The sequence below is a fragment of the Poecilia reticulata genome, chromosome 14, assembly GCF_904066995.2.
Source record: "Poecilia reticulata chromosome 14, P_reticulata-male-v2, whole genome shotgun sequence".
In the NCBI taxonomy this organism is placed as follows: Eukaryota; Metazoa; Chordata; class Actinopteri; order Cyprinodontiformes; family Poeciliidae; genus Poecilia; species Poecilia reticulata.
In genome coordinates, this window is record NC_088843.1 from 7,613,057 (window position 1) to 7,632,039 (window position 18,983).

The 18,983-nt window shown below is 38.5% G+C and overlaps 2 protein-coding genes across 5 annotated transcripts; both read left to right on the top strand.

The window, feature by feature from the left end:
- Positions 1 to 3,217: 3,217 nt before the first annotated feature.
- timm10b (translocase of inner mitochondrial membrane 10 homolog B (yeast)) lies at positions 3,218 to 5,051 on the top strand. The gene is made up of 3 exons (XM_008427199.3): positions 3,218 to 3,528; positions 3,604 to 3,699; positions 3,931 to 5,051. Exons 1-3 carry the CDS (start codon positions 3,502 to 3,504, stop codon positions 4,396 to 4,398), a joined length of 591 nt encoding a protein of 196 aa, XP_008425421.1. The 5' UTR covers positions 3,218 to 3,501; the 3' UTR covers positions 4,399 to 5,051.
- Positions 5,052 to 7,802: 2,751 nt separating this feature from the next.
- On the top strand, positions 7,803 to 18,521 carry ilk (integrin-linked kinase). Of its 4 annotated transcripts, none has more exons than XM_008427197.3 (13): positions 7,803 to 7,956; positions 8,395 to 8,520; positions 12,058 to 12,223; positions 12,371 to 12,466; positions 12,634 to 12,730; positions 12,860 to 12,943; positions 13,034 to 13,119; positions 13,211 to 13,320; positions 15,079 to 15,206; positions 16,404 to 16,525; positions 17,113 to 17,212; positions 17,305 to 17,435; positions 17,928 to 18,521. In XM_008427197.3, the coding sequence occupies exons 2-13, from the start codon at positions 8,432 to 8,434 to the stop codon at positions 18,075 to 18,077; spliced, it is 1,359 nt and encodes a 452-aa protein (XP_008425419.1). In that variant the 5' UTR covers positions 7,803 to 7,956; positions 8,395 to 8,431; the 3' UTR covers positions 18,078 to 18,521. The 4 variants fall into 4 exon arrangements, with proteins under 4 accessions (XP_008425419.1, XP_008425420.1, XP_008425418.1 ...); XM_008427198.3 differs by having other exon boundaries at positions 7,806 to 7,956; positions 8,371 to 8,520; positions 12,058 to 12,190; XM_008427196.3 differs by having other exon boundaries at positions 7,809 to 7,956; positions 8,332 to 8,520.
- Positions 18,522 to 18,983: the final 462 nt, after the last annotated feature.

Here is an 18,983-nt window from a genome sequence, read left to right on the forward strand (position 1 = left end):
AGTTTCTACTTGATCTATCTGAATCCAAATTCAGCTGAAATTGACTCTTAGTTTACTGCGGGCTGCACAGTGGCGCAGTTGGTAGAGCTGTTGCCTTGCGAAGGTTCTGGGTTCGATTCCCGGCCCCGGTCTTTCTGCATGGAGTTTGCATGTTCTCCCTGTGCATGCGTGGGTTTTCTCCGGGTTCTCCAGTTTCCTCCCACAGTCCAAAAAAACATGACTGTCAGGTTAATTGGCCTTTCCAAATTGCCCCTAGGTGTGTGTGTGCATGGTTGTGTGTCCTGTGTGTCTCTGTGTTGCCCTGCGACAGACTGGCGACCTGTCCAGGGTGAACCCCGCCTCTCGCCTGGAACGTTAGCTGGAGATGGGCACCAGCAACCCTCCCAACCCCACCTTTATCTATCCGTGAAATCCGTGAAGTAGTTACTTTTACAATTACTATAGACTACAGCATAATTAAATACTTTACATTGAAACCACCTCCCGACCCCACTGAGGGACAAGGGTGCAAGAAAATGGATGGATGGATGATGTTCTGCAGGTTAAGTGTTGCATATGTTTGACTAAACTGTCTTATTTAAATAAATTCACCTTTTCAACGCTGAGGCATTATGAGGCCAGGCATGAGAATGAAGATAAACTCGGATATACAGCCATTCTACAAATTACTCGGTTGCATTTTATAAATTATTTCATATACAGTGATCCCTCGCTATAACGCGGTTCACCTTTCACGGTATCGCTGCTTCGCAGATTTTTTTTTGTGCAGTTTTTTTTCAGTGTTCTGCATCCTGGTTGACCATATGATTGGCAAAAACAGTCTCCGCGCTTCTTCTCTACCTGAGTGCCAATAAAGTTACGGTATTTAATACAAATTAGCCATTCAGGAGATGGAAACTGAAACTTTGAATGCCAGCTGGGAAAAAAAACTGTGGCCAGAGGCAGCGCAAAACCCGACCGGAGGCTCGCTTGACGAGATCCATCGCTCTGCCGTAGATACAGCTGTGAATCTCGTGGGGCAGCTTGGAGGAGACGCTTTAATGACATGACATGATCACATTAAGGCCCGATTGATGAACATGGATGATCTGAAAACAGGCTTTGTTCTTTGGTTTCAATGTCCATCCATCCATCCATTTTCTTGCACCCTTGTCCCTTAGTGGGGTCGGGAGGTGGTTTCAATGTAAAGTATTTAATTATGCTGTAGTCTATAGTAATTGTAAAAGTAACTACTTCACGGATTTCGCTTATCACGGGATATTTTCGGAACGCAACCCCAAAGAAAAACAAGGGTTCGCTGTAAATGTAGTGTTTACTTTTTTTTCTACAGCAGAAGTTTTGTCAAAAGAGCGTAACAGACTAAATTTCAAAATGTTGTAAAAACTTTTTTTTTAAATAAAAATAGAAAAAAGAAACAGTCCACAAGCATCCTCATTCCAAACACATTCACTTAAATTTCCACCTTATGGTACATGTTCACATTATTTATTGACTGTATCAAATATATTTTAAATTTAACTGAAGATATGACATAATACAATATATAATATTCAATAAAATACAAAGACTTAAATCTTATTGTATAGACTAGCTCATCAAATCACTACGATGCCGGTAGGAATTTTTAATGTCCAGCAGGTGTCAGTATTGAGTGACACAGTATTGACACAGAATCGACACAGTTTTGGTATGTGTCGAAACGATACATGACGCCTCATCTATCCGTCACTCCGAGTGGAGTATGCAGAGTGGGGGGTGGGAGCTTGGCTGAGGAGGCAGTTTTGAGTGGCGGGCAGCGCGCTGAATGAGCAAGAGTTTACCACAAACACCCAGTAGCTTTTACTCGAAAGCACAATATTTAAAACTTAGATAAAAGAGTTTAAAAAAGAAAAAGAGGGACTCGCGCTCTTATAGCCTAAAATGCATCTAAAATGATGTACAGATCATTTCTGTGTAGAAATCAAACAAATACTTTTAATTAAAGTATTGTGTATTTGTTCATTTTTACAATAGGTTTAGGGCTATTTTATTTATTTTTCTACATTTTACATAACAAAAGTGATTTAAACATTGTGGCTCACTACTACTTTTTAGCTTCATATAATAAGATGGCAAATATCTTGACACAGGTGTCCAAAAAACGTTTGGACACCCGTGATCGAAGGGCACCAAGAAACATGAAAAGAATAGTTCAGGATTTTTGGGTAAAAGCGACTAATATCTTATCAGTAGAAGTTCCACTTTGGGTCTTTCTTTAATCTAAATCCAGTGTGACGTATCCAAGAGGATGAAACAATAGGTGAAAAGGAACCAAGACAAAAAGTAGAATTCTGCTATTTTAAAGCAACTGTAATTTAAAAATATCATTGTGTTTTATGCTGAGTTTATTTGATCAATCTCATTTACATTTGGCACTGATTCACCGCAGATATATTAACTCTTCATCATCTTACTCAAAAATTCAAAAATATTTTAACTATACCCTTTAGATCTTTTGAATGACGAGTTAAGTAATCAAACTCTTAGCTTTCTAACACAAATTGTACCTTCAGTTCCACCCTGAATAAATAAATATTCATAGAGAAGTCAATATTGTTGTTATGGTAGTTTGATTTAATGAGTCCATATCAGTGATAATTTTTGAGTAAAAGGGCCTCTACATTTACTTCTGTTATTCTCACAGCTGGAAACATATAGGAGGGTTTTGATTTCTCCTTAAAGCGATTGCGGTATCTTTGACAAAAATAAATATAATTTCATAAATATTCATTATTATTAATTTATTTGCTTTAAGCAACTTTTAAATAGGGCTCTGCCAGAAAGTTTTCAAACTATTAGCCAGGTGCAGGGACACTGCAATTCAAAAGATGTGTCAAAAAAGCAATAAGGGAATTCATGAATTATCTTCTGATATAGCTGATTAACTCATTAATCCAGTGCTCACCTTTAACTGAAATTGAGCACGGTCCACTAAAGATGATTTAAAGTAGTATTTCATAAGTATAAACATAAGACAAATAAAATAAGCTAGACTGAAAAGAGAAACTACTAAAAGAACGTTTTAGTTTAATATCTTATTAAAGTTTTTCAAATACCGATTACAGGAGTAGTGATATATGAATACATGATGGATATACGTAAACAAAAACAAAACTGGACTGGTTTTGCTGTAACACCAGCCTTTCTTGTTTATTCTTTTCATTTGTTCTAACAGCCGCAGAGTGAAACCTCTTCACAAGCAGAGGCGATCTTTGCTCCAAACATGGCCGCTCGCATGTGAATGTCATGCCACTAAAATCCTTCACGTGAATGAGTTCATTTCGGGTATAATTGGTTAGACGTGGAGGTTTAAACGTAAATCTGAACATACGGATTGTTTTACTTTATCCATTAAAGTTAGTCACGCTTTGGTAAGTCTAGAATTTCCTCGGATCCGAAGATCTAGAGACCAGCTTACTGAACACATTAGCAAACCAGTGGCTCACCACCGAGGCAATTACAATGGATCCTGACCAGCAGCTCAGAAATGTAAGTTGATTTTCCTCTCTCCGATTTGTAAATAGAGACGTGGACAGTGATTCTGAATGACTGCATTTCTTCCAGCTGCGGGATTTCCTTTTGGTTTACAACCGCATGACTGAAATCTGCTTCCAGCGCTGCTCAAGTAACTTCAACTACAGGAACCTCACAATGGACGAGGTACTGAGAGCAGACATAACCATAACCCCGTCATCTAAATACACTGATGCACGCTACGTTTGTAACGTATCATCATGTTACAAACGTAGAGTTGATATATATATTTATATAGAATACTTGTATTATAGATGATATGATTCATAGGTAATCAGACATAGATGACATATCCGTACTGTAATATTTTGTTCTGATTAACATTTCTACTGTCTGTCTGTCTGTCTGTCTGTCAAGGAGCGCTGTGTGGACAACTGTGCTGGGAAGCTGATTCGCACAAACCACCGCTTGATGGGCACGTATGTGCAGCTGATGCCTCGGATGGTGCAGCGAAGGATGGAGGAGATGGAGAGCAAGGCTGCAGAGAATGCAAAGGCAGCCGAGGCTGCAGCTGCACCTGGAACCATTGGGACTGGAGCCGAAGCCGCACCATCAGTTCAGACATCTATAAGTTCACCTCCACCTACTCAGATAACCTCATCAGTGACTGAAGTAGCACCAGAAGTCCATCACTCAGCCTTAAAACCAGCAGTATTAGAAATTCCATCTAATACAGTAGCCACAGGAATAGGTTTATCAGCTAGCGCACCACTTACACCCAGGACTGATGGTGTAAATGTCTCAGAGCTTAAAGGACTAGGATTTCCTCAGCCTGCTGTATCTGGAACCCAGAATGACTTTGGCAGCCCTAAAACATCACCATGACCAGAAAATGGACCAAAAGGCAGATCCAACAGAGTCTAAATCATGAGGCCTGATGGGCCAAGAGAGTCATGAATCAAAGGAGTTTTATCAGTCAAACTGAAACCTCTGTCCTCAACACCCAGGCAAAAAAATCTTTGAAATGATGAGGATCCTAACAGATGTTGATTATTTTTGACAGAGTTCTATCGTTTTTCTTTTCTTTTTTTTTATTTCTTACTTTTTTAGATTTGTCTTGTGGCTGCAGTCATACACATGTCACCTTTTTTTTTATTTTAGATTAATAAATAATTAAAGGATTGCTGACAACGTTAACGTAAAGGTATAGTTCAGGGGGGTTTTTAAAAGTTGTTTTTCTGATAAAATCTAAAATGTATATGTCTATGTGCTTTACAGCTGAGGTCCCAAACCGAGGTCCTGAGATCCCACTGTCCTGCAGATTTTAGGTGTTTCTCTGCTTCTTTACAACTGGCTTAAATAAATGGGTGATTAACGGGCTTCTGCAGCAACTGGAGCTATCCAAATGAGCTAATGCAACCATTTGTAACCATTGGGGAAACATCTAAAACGTGCAGGACAGTGGACCCTGATGACCAGGGTTGGGGGGCCTCTGCTTTACAGATGGAAAATAAAATGACAAAAATGGAAAAAATGTATATATTGCAGTGGTGAAGTAAGGGAAAACAGACTACACTTTATGATGGTCCAGTTATTTATCAAAAGTGCCTATAAACAAATGGCCCTTTAATCTATATTTAAATTAACTGTGTTTCAGTATTTTGGGATTTTCTGGAAGTTAATTTTGTTGATTAAGCCCAAGTGCATCCTAAGAATGAAATATGCCATTCTTGGGCATTTCAGAAGTAGTCATTTCTTTGACCGGAAATTACTACTTCTGGTCAAAGTAGTAATTCATATACATTTTTTTTTGTGCAATGCCAACTCAATTAAGCAGCTTCTTTTACTTAAAAACCTCTTACAAGTTCAGTTCAGGTTCACATTAAATTCAAGTCAGCTTATTTATATAGCACCAATTCACAACATCTCATTTCCGTTGAGTCATACATACATACTAGTTGATCCTATTTACCAAACAGTGCAATAAGTTTTGTTCATTATTAATACTAGCTGAAAAAGGTTTCTATCGAAGAAAATCATTTACATTTAATTAAGTTATAGATTTGCAGCATTCGCTCAAACGAGCACGTAGGTACAGCTGAATCCTTCATACAGAGGATGCATGTTGCAACCGTGAAGAGGAAGAACTAACCTTTTATTAAGAAAAATGCTCCCGCAGAAACTGGCACAGTGCAAGCAAACATCTCCCACCAATTGGGAGATGGAGAAGACAGAGCAGATACACAAAAAATAAACAGAAAAACTAATGTAGGAGTACCTTCTATGCAAATAAGAAGTAAAAAGTTAGAAGGAAGTGAACCACCTCCTACTTCCGTTTTCCATATGAAACAGTACAGACATGACAATATAAAGTTTAAAGCTACGGTGCTTTAAAGTTTGAGTTATTTCTGAAATCCACCTTGGTCTCTCTTCCTGTTGAACTATCTGTTAGCTTTAGATTTCAAGGTAAGTTAATGTGGATTTAGAGTTCATACCCATGCATTTAAATAGTTACTTCTGTTTGCTGTTATGTCTAAGAGCTTGGTCAATTTTAAATAGTGTTGAAAGGTAATGAGGTAATGCTGGTGCACCATGATGTGCCTAAACGCAGTGTAACTTCTAAAATAAATAGTTAAAATCCTACTTTTGCAGGTAGCACATTACGAAATAAAGATTGTTATATATCAACATTTCAGGTTTTCAGTTCTATCAGTCTTGAGAGACTTAAACAGTCTGAATTACCTCTGAAGGCCATCCTGCTGGATGTTCTGACAAAGCTTCAGGTCTGATTGTTATGATTGTGAAACGAGGTCATGACCTTGGTCACATCTGCCTCCTCACATAGTTTCCTTCGTGTTGCTATCAAGACGATCTGACATAGAAAGATCTACTACTCTCATCTGTAACACACTACTTCTTCTGAGGCTTTGATAAACTGAGCTTTTCAACAACGGCAAAATTCAACAAGAAGTTGATAGGATTGGCACAAAGATCATTGGTGGTGCTTATAATTCTATGGTCAACATCAGACAGTCGGTTGCATTCTAAAAAGCTTGAACAATTATCTCATCAATGGATGGGACAAAAATGGATAAAATAAAAGACTACTTTGTCTCCACTCTTGTATCATCATAGAGCCTTTTGTAATGTGCATTGCACATTGATCCTGGTTCTTGGCAGCCTACTTAGGGGAGGAGCTATTGTGGTTACTGACATACCTACTAGTTTATGTAAGGATATTTCACATTAAATTTGTTGTGGTTAGTGCAATAAAGAACCAAGGTTGCAACATCTATGTTTATGTCTGTGTTGCACCTTCAGGAAGAGTTTTCTAAGACATGAACCCAAATATATTACACTTTTGGCTATTTTCTTAAATAACTGAATTGTGGCATTTAGACTATCTTTAGTTAAAAAAAATCTATGTGAACACTGACCTAAAAAGTATGCAATTAAGATACTACTATAAAGTTGCAATTTGACTAAACTCATAACAATCAACCCACAGTTTTTGGTAGTTTTCTTCCTTGGTCATTACATGTCTATCACTGACCACAACCTTTACTATCTCAGTTACTGGTTAGGTGGACATTAAGGTTATTTAGAGTACACCCAACGAGTTGACTGTCATACAATTACACCATGACTCTTATAAATATAATATCCTTCCACATATTGCAGTGCTCTGAGTTTGCTGCCCTGCAGAGTCTGATGTCGACATTGTGATTGTTATTCTATATTGTGCAACTCTACTTGCCGCATAAAAGTCACTGTGTTTCTCTGGAGAAACACAGCGAAATATTTATGTAAACTACAGCTTTTCATTGTCAAATATTTGCCATCTTATTATGTGACTATTTCCTGCTGATTTCTATCTTTTAAGCCATTGTTATTTGCATTACATAACTACAATTTTCTGTGTCAAACTGTTTTCTTGACAGACAAAAAGGTCTGTAATCCATTTTGCCCCATTATAGCCATTCACAACAGGTGATGACATATTGATATGTATCAAGATCAACACCTTTTTGAGTCTATGCCACAAAAAAATAAAGGCAATTACAGAGAGAAAAATGTGTCCACTCTACCAAGATATAAAATTCTAAAGTGACCAATGATTGTATGTGGATCATACTGCAGATGACGAAATATTTTGTTACAAAAAAAAAACAAAAACCCTTGTGTATTTTAAAAGTTTTATTTCTCCTAAATTTCAAACATTTATTTATGACCCAAAGGCAGCCGCATCGCTGCATTGCCTCCTGCAGGGGGCGTCGCTGTGTCGTTGTCCCAGGACGTGGCTGCCAGGGGGGAGAGCTGGAGCCCACATCAACTCGGAAAAGCGGGGCGTGGACTCAGAGCGACCAGTGGAGAGGAGAACTGTGGTGGTTCTGGGGAGGGTGGAAAAAAAAAGGAAAAACGAACTCCTCAAGATACCAACTGGTAAGACTTTCGACACTTTCTCTCAATTTACGCAGTAATGCTTCATATTTCTGTTTATGCTGAAAGTTTTGTGGTGGGTTTAATTCGTTATGAAGCAACAAGGGGTTGTGACCCAGAGGGGCCAGCCCATCCGAGCCAACGTAGAAAGAAAAAGCAAGGAGGAAATGTTGGAAAGTCCAACTATTTGTTGACTTCACAACACAATTATTTCTTACTCTTCCAACTGAAGATGATAGTTAATGATTAGTTTAAAATATAGGAATTCCAGAATCTATGGCTTTGGGATTGATATGATTGAGCTGCAAGTTCGGCTCAAACGATTATCTTCTCTATTTACTTTAAAAAAAAAAAAAAAACTTTCTGCTTTTCTTGAAGGGAAAAGTGCACCTAAGGAATTCTCAAAACCTTTTACAGACTCTATGTCCCTGCTTCTTAAAGAGACTGGGAGAACAAACAGCCACTCTACAACACAAGCATGGATGACATCTTCACGCAGTGTCGAGAAGGGAACTCGGTGGCTGTCCGTCTGTGGCTGGACAACACAGAGAATGACCTCAACTTAGGGTAGGTTCCCATGTCAGTTCCTAATGTTTGCATTGGGGAGGGATTTCTGGTCCATCTGGATGCTGGAATTCAGCTGTGAAGTTAGTGCAATGACAGGTAAACACATGTCTTGCAAAAACTGGTGGTCTTTTCATAGGATGGGCAAGCATGTGCATGTGAGTATGCACAGTGATTGTTGTACACACATAGTTTACATATTGGGATATTACTGCTGTATTACACAACTTGCTTTGTTTTTTGTTGTTGTTGTTTTACTAATAATGTTGCTAAACGCAACTCATCTGCACAAACAAAACTTTAACTTTCTGATTAAAACTAAACAACATGAGGAAAATCATTAAATTTGTGATAACATCAGCTATGATATTTCCACGTTTTCCTCATTTCCTGTTTTTTCATCTGTCAGTACGGTCATTCCTTCTCCCTTTTTGAACTTCAGCATCTCTGGCACTTCTATCTACGTTAGATGCAGTTTGACTAAATCCCTCTCGCTGGAAATATTGCTGGTACACAAAGTGTGAGTTTATAACACCTGGAATAGGCAAGTCCAGAAACACCAGGATTTTGTTGTAGCTAACTACTTTTAACAACACAAAATAATAATAATTTTATTTTGATTTTAGTGAACGTACTCCCGATGTTATTTTTTTCCCCACAGAACTGTGTTACCCACTGGTCTGAAAAGTACAAACCTGCAACTGCTGATAGATAGCTTTTTTATGAACCCTTTTTGCTGCCTTTTTTGTATCTGTGGAGACATATTGGATATTAAAATTGTGATTGCTCAGAGAGCTTCGACTTGCATCGCTGCTTAGAGTTTATGAAGAGTTGAGTTGAATGGCTGAGAAGTTTCTTTAGCTTACTAGGGGGGAATCTAAAATCGTTGATTATGGCCCCAACAGATTGCTTCTGTTCATAAATTGTTATCATAGCCCTGTTTATGAGGGTATATATATTGGCAATTCTAATTTGTTGAATAAAATAGCACATAAAACAGTGTATATTAGTACAACTGCAGGAATCAAAAGTCCCAGCTTTTCTCTTCTGAATTGTTCAATTCTAAAACCCTTGCCTCTTTTCACATTCTCTTCGTCAGAAGGAGTCAGAAAATGTCTTAAATAAAGACCCTGGTTATCTCATTCTTGGACCCGGCCATATATGTACAGTTTGCGAAGCTGCTGGCCAACCACGCAACAGCCAAGTCCATTTCCTCTTCTTAGCTCCATACAGGGCCAAGCCCATCGCTGACAGAACTTCTTAGGCAGCTCCCCTACAGTCACACATAAACAAATGAATAAGCAGTCATTATGATGAAGGCCTTCTTTGGCTGTTACTCTGAGGAAGCTCAACTATGTGGCGCGGCCGCCTCTGTCCCGCTCAGAGTGCCCAAAGCGCTGAATAAAGGCTTTATGTGTTGTTGGAATAATAAGTTGGAACTGAAAGAGGTGCCTAAGAGCAGCTGGCGAAGCATTAAATAACCACTCCGCCTCTAGAACCGAGTGACACAGGAAAACACATGAAAAAAAGGCAGACGTAGAAGGAATGTGTAGCTCAGAGTATTTTCCACTCTGTCATTCTTGCATTTTTTTTTTTCCCTTGTTACTTTTTTTAGCCCACGGGGTGGTTTAGTCTATGAGCTGTCTGTCCACAGGGCTGACAGAGAATAAGCCTCCCTGCTCTTTCACTTCAGTGTGAGCTGTTATTTCGTAAAGACCTCCTCGAAGTTTATTGTTAAACTAACAGCAGAGTTTGTGGCTTCGCGGGGCGTTGTGAGAAACCCCAGCAGCCAGGAGACTCTGGGTTGGTCAGTGTAATGAGCTGACCTGTTGGGCCCGCAGTGGAGGTGACAGCCTGGCTCCTCGCAGACTGGAAGTGGTCATGTATACGCCGTGAGTGTGTGCGTCCTTGCACATGTTAGCAGGCATTCCAGCCTGTGTGGAAGTATTTATCACCGGGCCAATCATCAGATGGGAAGAGGCTGCAGGCACTGAGAGGAAGCATGTGCTTCAATCTAAATAAAGATTAGTGGGAGGTGGGTGCGTGAACCTGCGCCAAAGAGCAAACCTCACAGAGAGTGTTTTGTTAGCAGGGCGCTCCATAAAAAACACTCTACCTCTTCATTTTAGCCATATTCAGGATATTATAAGTATTAAAAATACATTCAGGAAGGTTTTTATGCTTAATTTCCCTGGCACCATATAGGTATGATTACTTCTCTTGTCTATTAATTTGTTTTATATAAATGTAAACCACAATTATGTTATTATTATTTGTCACCTGATATACTGCGTTTAAAACATAAGTTTCCATCTGAAAAAAGATTAAATTACAATTGTGCAGTGGTCTAGTCAAAGTCTTGTCTTAAATCTGATTGAGATGCTGTGGCATGACCTTACGCTGTCTGTTCAACCTGGGAAATCCTCCAATGTGTCCGAATTAAAACAGTTCTACAGAGTGGCCAAAGATTGACCACAGCGACATGAAACAGTCACTGACAGTTATTACCAATGCTTGATGACCAGTGTTGAGTTATTAGGTTTAGGGAGCAAATCCTTTTTCGTGTATGGGGTCAGGTTAATGCAAATATTTTGTCACAGTATTTTTTTTTTTACAGCAGTGACATTTGAAGAAATACATATCGAAATGTTAGGAAGAGTTTAGAGATAAACATTTTTTTGGATGTTGAGCCAAAAAAAAGGGCTGATTCTGGTTGGTATGTGATGTGTTTTGCTTACAGCTTGTTCCACAACAAGTGCAGCATTTATCAGTCAAGATGAGAACAAATGACAAGCTGAGCCATATAGGCTTGTGCTTTTTTTAACCTAAAAAAAAAACAACAACATTTTTTTGTTCTTTTTTTGGGCCACTTGCTAATACAGTGCTATCACATTTGAAAGAACAGTGTTTCTCGTTTTCCATACGTCAGAACTCAACAATGCTACTTCTGTCTTCTTCCACATCATTAGTAAATATTTAATATGAACTTGCCACCACATTGCCTCTGCTTTGGGAGACGTCTTTTCAAAAAAAAATTACCCTTTTGAAGTTTTCTTTGTACTTTGTTTTTGTCTGCTAGACGTTGATCTGTTTAAGTTTTGCCTGAGTATTGCTCTGCTTTTTAAAAGGAGACAGTCAAATTTAGTCCTACTACTTTTAAAGTTATTACGTTATTTGCACTTGTGAGGTGAGGTGAACCTTGATGAATTTTTCTTTTCATTATGGTAGACTGGAATGATCATATGTCTGTCTGTAAGTGTTATTTTTCCCTCTTGCAAAAGTTCAGAACATCTCATCTCTTTATTTGAGAAAGCGTTAACCTTTCATATACCTAATTTATTTTAAAAATGAGCTGTTCCTATTACAGCTTAGAATTCATTTGTAAATGTTTGTACCTGAATGGAGACTCTCTCCATACTGCAGTTAAGCGTTTCACTTGTGTCTCTTTGTGTTTGGATGTTTTGGTGACCAGATGTAATGTAAAGATGTGACATCCCGGCTCCTTTTCCTCTCATATTTTCCATTTGTCTTGTGTGTTAGAGACGACCATGGCTTCAGCCCGCTCCACTGGGCGTGCAGGGAAGGGAGGAGCGGCGTTGTTGACATGCTCATCATGAGAGGGGCTCGAATCAACGTGATGAACCGTGGAGATGACACACCTTTACATCTGGCTGCAAGTCACGGACACAGGGACATTGTGGCTAAGGTTCGCTTTTTAAGACGGCTCATATGCTGATGTGCTCTCTCTCTCTCTCTCTCTCTCTCTCTCTCTCTCTCTCTCTCTCTCTCTCTCTCTCTTTTTCTCTCTCTTTGTCTCTTCATGTGTTTTTGTTGCTCTGTGTTATGATGACAGCTGATTCAGTGCAAAGCTGACCCCAATACAGTCAACGAGCACGGGAACACCCCGCTGCACTACGCCTGCTTCTGGGGCCACGATGAAGTTGCAGAGGTGCGTCGCTGTACACCAACACGCACTTTTCACACCCATTTTTGGATTCCATCTGCTGGTGAAACACCGCCCTCTTCTGGGCAGAAACCGCTACTGCAGCAAGACCTGCTTCCTTTATCAGTACATGCTTAATTTGGTTGTAATTCTAGGGTTGTATCTCTTTTTAGGACTTGGTAACCCACGGTGCCCAGGTGTGTGTATGTAACAGGTATGGGCAGACACCTCTGGATAAGGCCAAGCCTCACCTAAAACAGCTACTGCAAGGTCAGAATTTTTAATTTATAGACTTTTAAACATTGTAGCAGATGTTTTTCTAGGATAAAGAGACTTTAAAGGCAAATTATGAGCACTATTCTTATATTTTAAATGTTTTATTTGTTTTGCTTATTTTAGAAAAGGCAGAGAAAATGGGCCAGAACATGGCCAAAATCCCATACAAGGAAACGTTCTGGAAGGGTACAATGAGAACGCGACCCCGTGAGTAGGATTTCTCTAATAAAATAAGATCAAAATTATGATGCGAAATTAGGATTCATGCTTTTTTTATTCATGTTTTTCGTCTCACAGGTAACGGCACACTCAATAAGCAAGCTGGTATTGATTTTAAGCAGCTCTCGCTCCTGGCCAAGATCAATGAGAATCAGTCCGGAGAGGTCAGCTGCTTTTACTGCTGACTGACAGTATTTTATTTTTATTTTTTTTAGCTCCTCCGGCTGATCACTGGAGTGTGTGCTCTTCTTTTAGTTGTGGCAGGGCCGGTGGCAAGGGGATGAGATTGTGGTGAAGGTGCTGCACGTGAGAGACTGGACCACCAGGAAGAGCAGAGACTTTAATGAGGAGCATCCCAAACTCAGGTTATTTACAGCCAGACTGTTGTTATTTACTACCGGATACATTTATGGTCACACGTTTACATACACCGGCCGTTCATGTTCAATTAATTTTATTAATTTTAATTATTTGCTTGAACAATCACAAACAACAAAAACAAAAGAACTTCAGTCATTTTTTAAATTGGTTGCACAAGTGAGAATTTGTTGTGGGTTTTCTCTATTTTACATATGGCCAGATTTATACATGCAGATTCAAATACATAGCAGAGAAACTACACACCAGTAAGCCAAACCAGTCATCATGGGTTTGTTCACTCTTCTTTGCAGAATTGCTAAGGGGCTATTTTAAACTTATACAAAAAAAGTTAGATGGTCAAATAAGACAAAGTTTGAACAGTAGTTGAGATTGAGAGTCATGATAATGGTTTCAAACCTAAGATTTTCCATCTGTCAAGCACAATGGTGGTAATATGATGCTGTTTCATTATATGGAATAAAAAAGAAGGAAGACTTCATCAAATTCTTAAATATCACCTGAAATCAACAATTAGATGATCAAAACCTCAACATAGTTGAATGTTCCAGGTGAACAATCACCCCAAACACACATCTAGATTGATTTTGGAATGGATAAAGCAGGATGACATTAAACTTTTGGAAACTGTAAGGACTATGCATGAAAGGCAGATCTGTGACACTTCATGACATTTAGCCAGTTTGGATGAATATCTGCATTTGAACAATAAAGCTTGTGCACAAAATCTAGTTTCCAAAAATAATTGAACTTGCCTGTTTTGTAATTATTCCACTTTGTAAGAACAAAATCAGTAATAGAAGAAAACGAACCTGATATTCATGGTGAATAATGAATGAATGTAAATCTATGAAAGGAAAAGTATGCATACAAAATGTGGAAGGTGTGAATATTCGAACTCGCAATCATGTTTATGTAAAAACTGTTTTATTTGGAGTCAGTGGTCAACGTTCACTCCAGCTCGGTTGCAGAATGTTTGTGCAACAAAAGAAGGTTAAACACACATCTTTGACACTTTCTTTGACTTCACTAATTGTGATGTCTGTTTTTGGGGGGGGCATTATTTGCATGGATTAGCTATTGTGACATTTAAACATAACTTAACCTTTAGTATGCTGACACTAACCCAGTCTGAATCAGCTTGCCCACCCCAGAAGCACGTCTTATAAACCACATTCTCGACTGTTTGTGCAACATCTGAAAGCAAATAATACTCCATCCAATTAGCAATGCATAACATAAAACGCATGTTTTACTTTTTCACCATCCGGAATGAGTTTAATCAGTGTTTCCCATCTTTGAGACTCATTAGGCTGTAAGGAAAAAAAAAAAAAACTGAAAAAAAAAACAGAACAAAAATGAGAGAAGCCTTTAAACTAACCCAGTCAAAGAAACCCCACTGGAGAGACTGAGTAGCGCAGCTGTGTTCTTACTTTAATGTGAGCTTCAGTTCTTTTGCTTTCTTTTGAGAACTTATGTTTAAATAAAAGCACTTTGGCTTAACTTGGGTAGATTTTGCAAAAATGAAAGAGTTTCTGTTAATGAGGTGTAAAACTTAACTTAAAAGGACTCCAGATCATACAAGCGCACTGTTAAAAAAAAAAAAAAAAAAAAATATATATATATATATATATATATTTTTTTTTTTTTACAGTTTTGTTCTTATTTCCTTGAGTGAAGTATAATTTTATGTTAACACAGCAAAGTTGAGTTTTAGCTGTTTGTCTCTCTTTTTACCATTATAGGATCTTTTCTCATCCAAATATTCTGCCTGTCCTTGGGGCATGTCAATCCCCTCCGTCTCCTCATCCAATCATCATCGCCCACTACATGCCATACGGATCTCTGTACACCATCCTCCATCAGGGCACAAGTAAGTCATTTGTGTTGACGTGCAAGCACAAAAAAGGAAATTTGCTGTCTTAATTTTCTCAGGTTATAAAACCTCTGCTTAGAATAGCTGTAACTCACTGTGCAACAGTCCAAGCCAAAATATTTTCTTACATTTGCATATAAACAAATATTAATTTCTTCAAGGTGTTTATGTATTTTAGCAGTAAGCATAAACATATAAAAAGGGAAACAAGATTATTCAAAAAGTGAAACTAGACAGTCATATGGAAGACTGATGACTTGAGAGGTGTCTAGTAGATGGTCATTGATGGTATCCACAAGAAGGGTAAGCCACAAAAAGTCACTGCCAACAAAGCTGCCTGCTCACAGGTTGCTCTGTTCATGCACATTTAAAGAAAGTTGAGTGGAAGGAAAATCTGTGGTAGAAAAAAAAGTGCACAGACAACAAATATTCTGGGTACGGGTAATTCCTCATCTGGGGTACCAATAGGACATTATCAGATGGTGCGCACAACACCATCACTGCACCTGACCCACATGAACACAACCACATCCCCAAACCAGCACAAGCCTAGCTTCCACAAATACAGGGCACATGAGCATGATGCACTTGCCACAAAGGAACAATGTGCCTAATCAATACAAGGCCCAATATGCACAATGCCACACAAACACATACACATGCCTCCATTGGAATATTTTTTTTGTAGAAATAATACAGACAGGAAAGAAAAGCCTACCCACTGGAGGAGGAAGACGGAAATTCCCAGTGAAGCGACGTTTTCTTCATTTCCACTTTCTTTCTTTTTTGCAAATGTTTTGACTAGACTTAACTGTTTAAAAATCTGCTTACTCATTTTTGCTAGCCTCACTGCACAGTCACATTTAGCTTACAGAAAGAGCACCAAGCCACCAAATAAACACAAGTAAAATAACCAATAAAATTCTGATTTAGGATGTACTGTACATGCGTCCACCCAACCCACAGAACCACATATATATATTTTTTTTTATACTCAAAGGAAAGCTCAAGGTACGCACAGTATAGCTGCAGGCGCTACTGTTCCTCATGTCAATTTATTGAGATACATCTGCATACAAATATAAACGCTATTTGCATTCACATTACTGACATCCATAACATTTGAATGTCAATTTTATTGTTAGTTACTTAGTTTGTTGTTTTACATGTTGTCCCTCGCTTTGCCTTCATCAGCTCTGGTGGTTGACCAAAGTCAAGCGGTCAAGTTTGCCCTGGACATCGCCAGTGGGATGGCGTTCCTCCACACCTTAGAGCCGATGGTTTCACGGCTTTACCTCAATAGTAAGCATATCATGGTAAGGCACCTCTGCTACGTCACAATCATTGCTACTTCAGGTTAGAATGTTTGAAAAGCCTTAAAATCAGTTAATAACTGGCCACAGGCTTATTGGCTCTCTGAGAAAGTTCTATTAAAATAAATGTTTTTCAAGTTGAAATGAGTGCCAGTGAACTTTTAATCAGTTTTTAATCAATATTTTTTTCTTGGTAAAAAAATATGACATGACCACAAAAACAGTCAACAGCTGATTTTCTGCTGCGTCTTAATAAGTCAGGAAATGGCTTACAGAAAATCACGACTCACCTAAACTTACTTATATCCTCAGCCACAACTGAAACTGAAATACAAGACTCTTACAGTTATTTTGTAAGGAACAGTGTGGGAGCTGAGGAAAAATTAAATATCCAAAACTTTCTCTTGGACAACTGAAATAAAAAAAGGGGCAATTTGGGATCAGCATAAAAAGCATTATTTTAGCCGCTTGTACACATTAAATGCTCTAATAATTGTGGTAGGCACAGTGTATAAGCCAACAGGGGAATTCCTTGTGTTATTTTGGCACTTTTATGTGTGATGAGTCTTTACCCATTGTTTAATTTACAGATTGATGAGGATATGACAGCCAGAATAAGCATGGCAGATGCTAAATTCTCCTTCCAGTGTCCTGGGCGCATGTACTCCCCAGCCTGGATGGCCCCTGAAGGTATTTGTCCCCCCGCCCCCTTGGATCTTCCCAGACCTGTCTCCTTCCTTTTCCATTAATGTTTCTCATGTTCTCCTTCTTACCGCTTTCAGCACTGCAGAAAAAGCCAGAAGACATCAACAGAAGATCTGCGGACATGTGGAGCTTCGCAGTGTTACTATGGGAGCTGGTTACCAGAGAGGTTCCCTTTGCTGATCTCTCAAATATGGAGATAGGGATGAAGGTAGCAACACACCAAAATGCTCAAACTCTATATTTTTCAGAGTGCATTGCAAAATTATTCATATCCTCTGAAATATTACATTTTTTACGTCACATGAACAACAAATGTCCTTGTTTTTCAACAAGACGTTTATACAAACACAAACTAGAGCGTAATTGTGAAGCTGAAAAAAGGATACATTGTCTATAAATTGTTCTTTTATCTGCGGAAAGTGTTCAGTGTTGCATCAGTTGTATTGAGCCTGTCTGAATCAATATTGGCTTCTAACCCCGTATTTAGCTTCAACCAACTTCCAATAAACTCTTGACTATTATTGCTGAGGAAAAACATCCAACACCTTGATTCTGCCACTCTGAGTTCGGTTCTGGGGATTGTTCTGCCACACGTAGTGTAAACAAGATGTTAAAAGTTCTGTGATAAGTGTGAAATATTTTTTGCAATGCACTGTACATGACACTTACAGCAGCACATCGTTGTCCTCCCACTGCTCAGATCGCTCTGGAGGGACTCCGGCCAACCATTCCACCAGGCATCTCTCCTCACATCTGCAAGCTGATGAGGCTCTGCATGAACGAAGACCCAGCCAAGAGGCCCAAGTTTGACATGATTGTTCCCATTTTGGATAAGATGCAAGACAAGTGAATATCTTAAGAGTCAATGTGCCCAAGACTTTTGTTTTGTCTTATTACCCAACCACTCTTTAGCTTCACTCCAGTCCATGTATCTGCTACGCCACTGTAAATAAAGCCACAAACCACTGGAGCTGCACGTATTTTAAACACGTAATGCTTGTTTTGTGCGAGTTAATTTGAAGTTGTATGTGTTAACTTTGCCTGTGTTGCTCTTATATAATCACTCAAATGTTCTTGTTGGAATATTGAAAATTGCGTCTGCAGTGTGAATTACATTTCAGTGATTCACGAGACAGAAGCTGATCCAAAGAAATGTGTATAGAATTATAGCTTTTTATACACGCCTGCTACAGCAGATGAAATAAAATTTTTATATTTATGACATAGACTTCTAATGTATTATCCTCCCTTTGTGAAGCACTTAACACATAAATTATTTCTCATCTGCTGTGAATTTTGCAGTGGCCTTTTGTTGTCAGATTTCATCACATTTGAGGAAATGATTCTTTGAACCATGGTGTAATTTTGCTAAATTGGCAAATTTAGCAAATGACAACATGCATCAATTTTGTTGTCTTATGTCTTACTGGTACAGATTAAGGGGTTAAATAGAATATAGGCAGTTTTTCTGGTCTTTTATAGTCTTGTACCTTACTGGTGAACCTTTTTTATATTTTTGGAAAATTAAAACAGACGATTTTTTTTGTAAAAATTTATTTCAACATAAAACAACATCATAAAAAAATGAATGAAAACAATGCATTCAAATCTTTATTTGTGCATGTCTATTAAACATTGCTATATAAGTAATGCGATCGGAAGACTCATTCACCTTTACGTTTCAAAATGATGTTTTATAGTGAGCACGTACTTAAAAGTTTCTCAACTCTGTTTCTCATGGCTCACGGTCATTCAT

Excerpts from the sequence above, each read along its gene's own strand:
- ilk (XM_008427197.3), top strand. The coding sequence starts at position 8,432 with ATGGATGACATCTTCACGCAGTGTCGAGAAGGGAACTCGGTGGCTGTC. Across the intron at positions 15,207-16,403 it reads CATCCTCCATCAGGGCACAA|CTCTGGTGGTTGACCAAAGT; the intron begins GTAAGTCATTTG and ends TGCCTTCATCAG. Across the intron at positions 17,213-17,304 it reads AGCCTGGATGGCCCCTGAAG|CACTGCAGAAAAAGCCAGAA; the intron begins GTATTTGTCCCC and ends TACCGCTTTCAG.
- timm10b (XM_008427199.3), top strand. The coding sequence starts at position 3,502 with ATGGATCCTGACCAGCAGCTCAGAAAT. Across the intron at positions 3,529-3,603 it reads CTGACCAGCAGCTCAGAAAT|CTGCGGGATTTCCTTTTGGT; the intron begins GTAAGTTGATTT and ends CATTTCTTCCAG. Across the intron at positions 3,700-3,930 it reads GGAACCTCACAATGGACGAG|GAGCGCTGTGTGGACAACTG; the intron begins GTACTGAGAGCA and ends CTGTCTGTCAAG.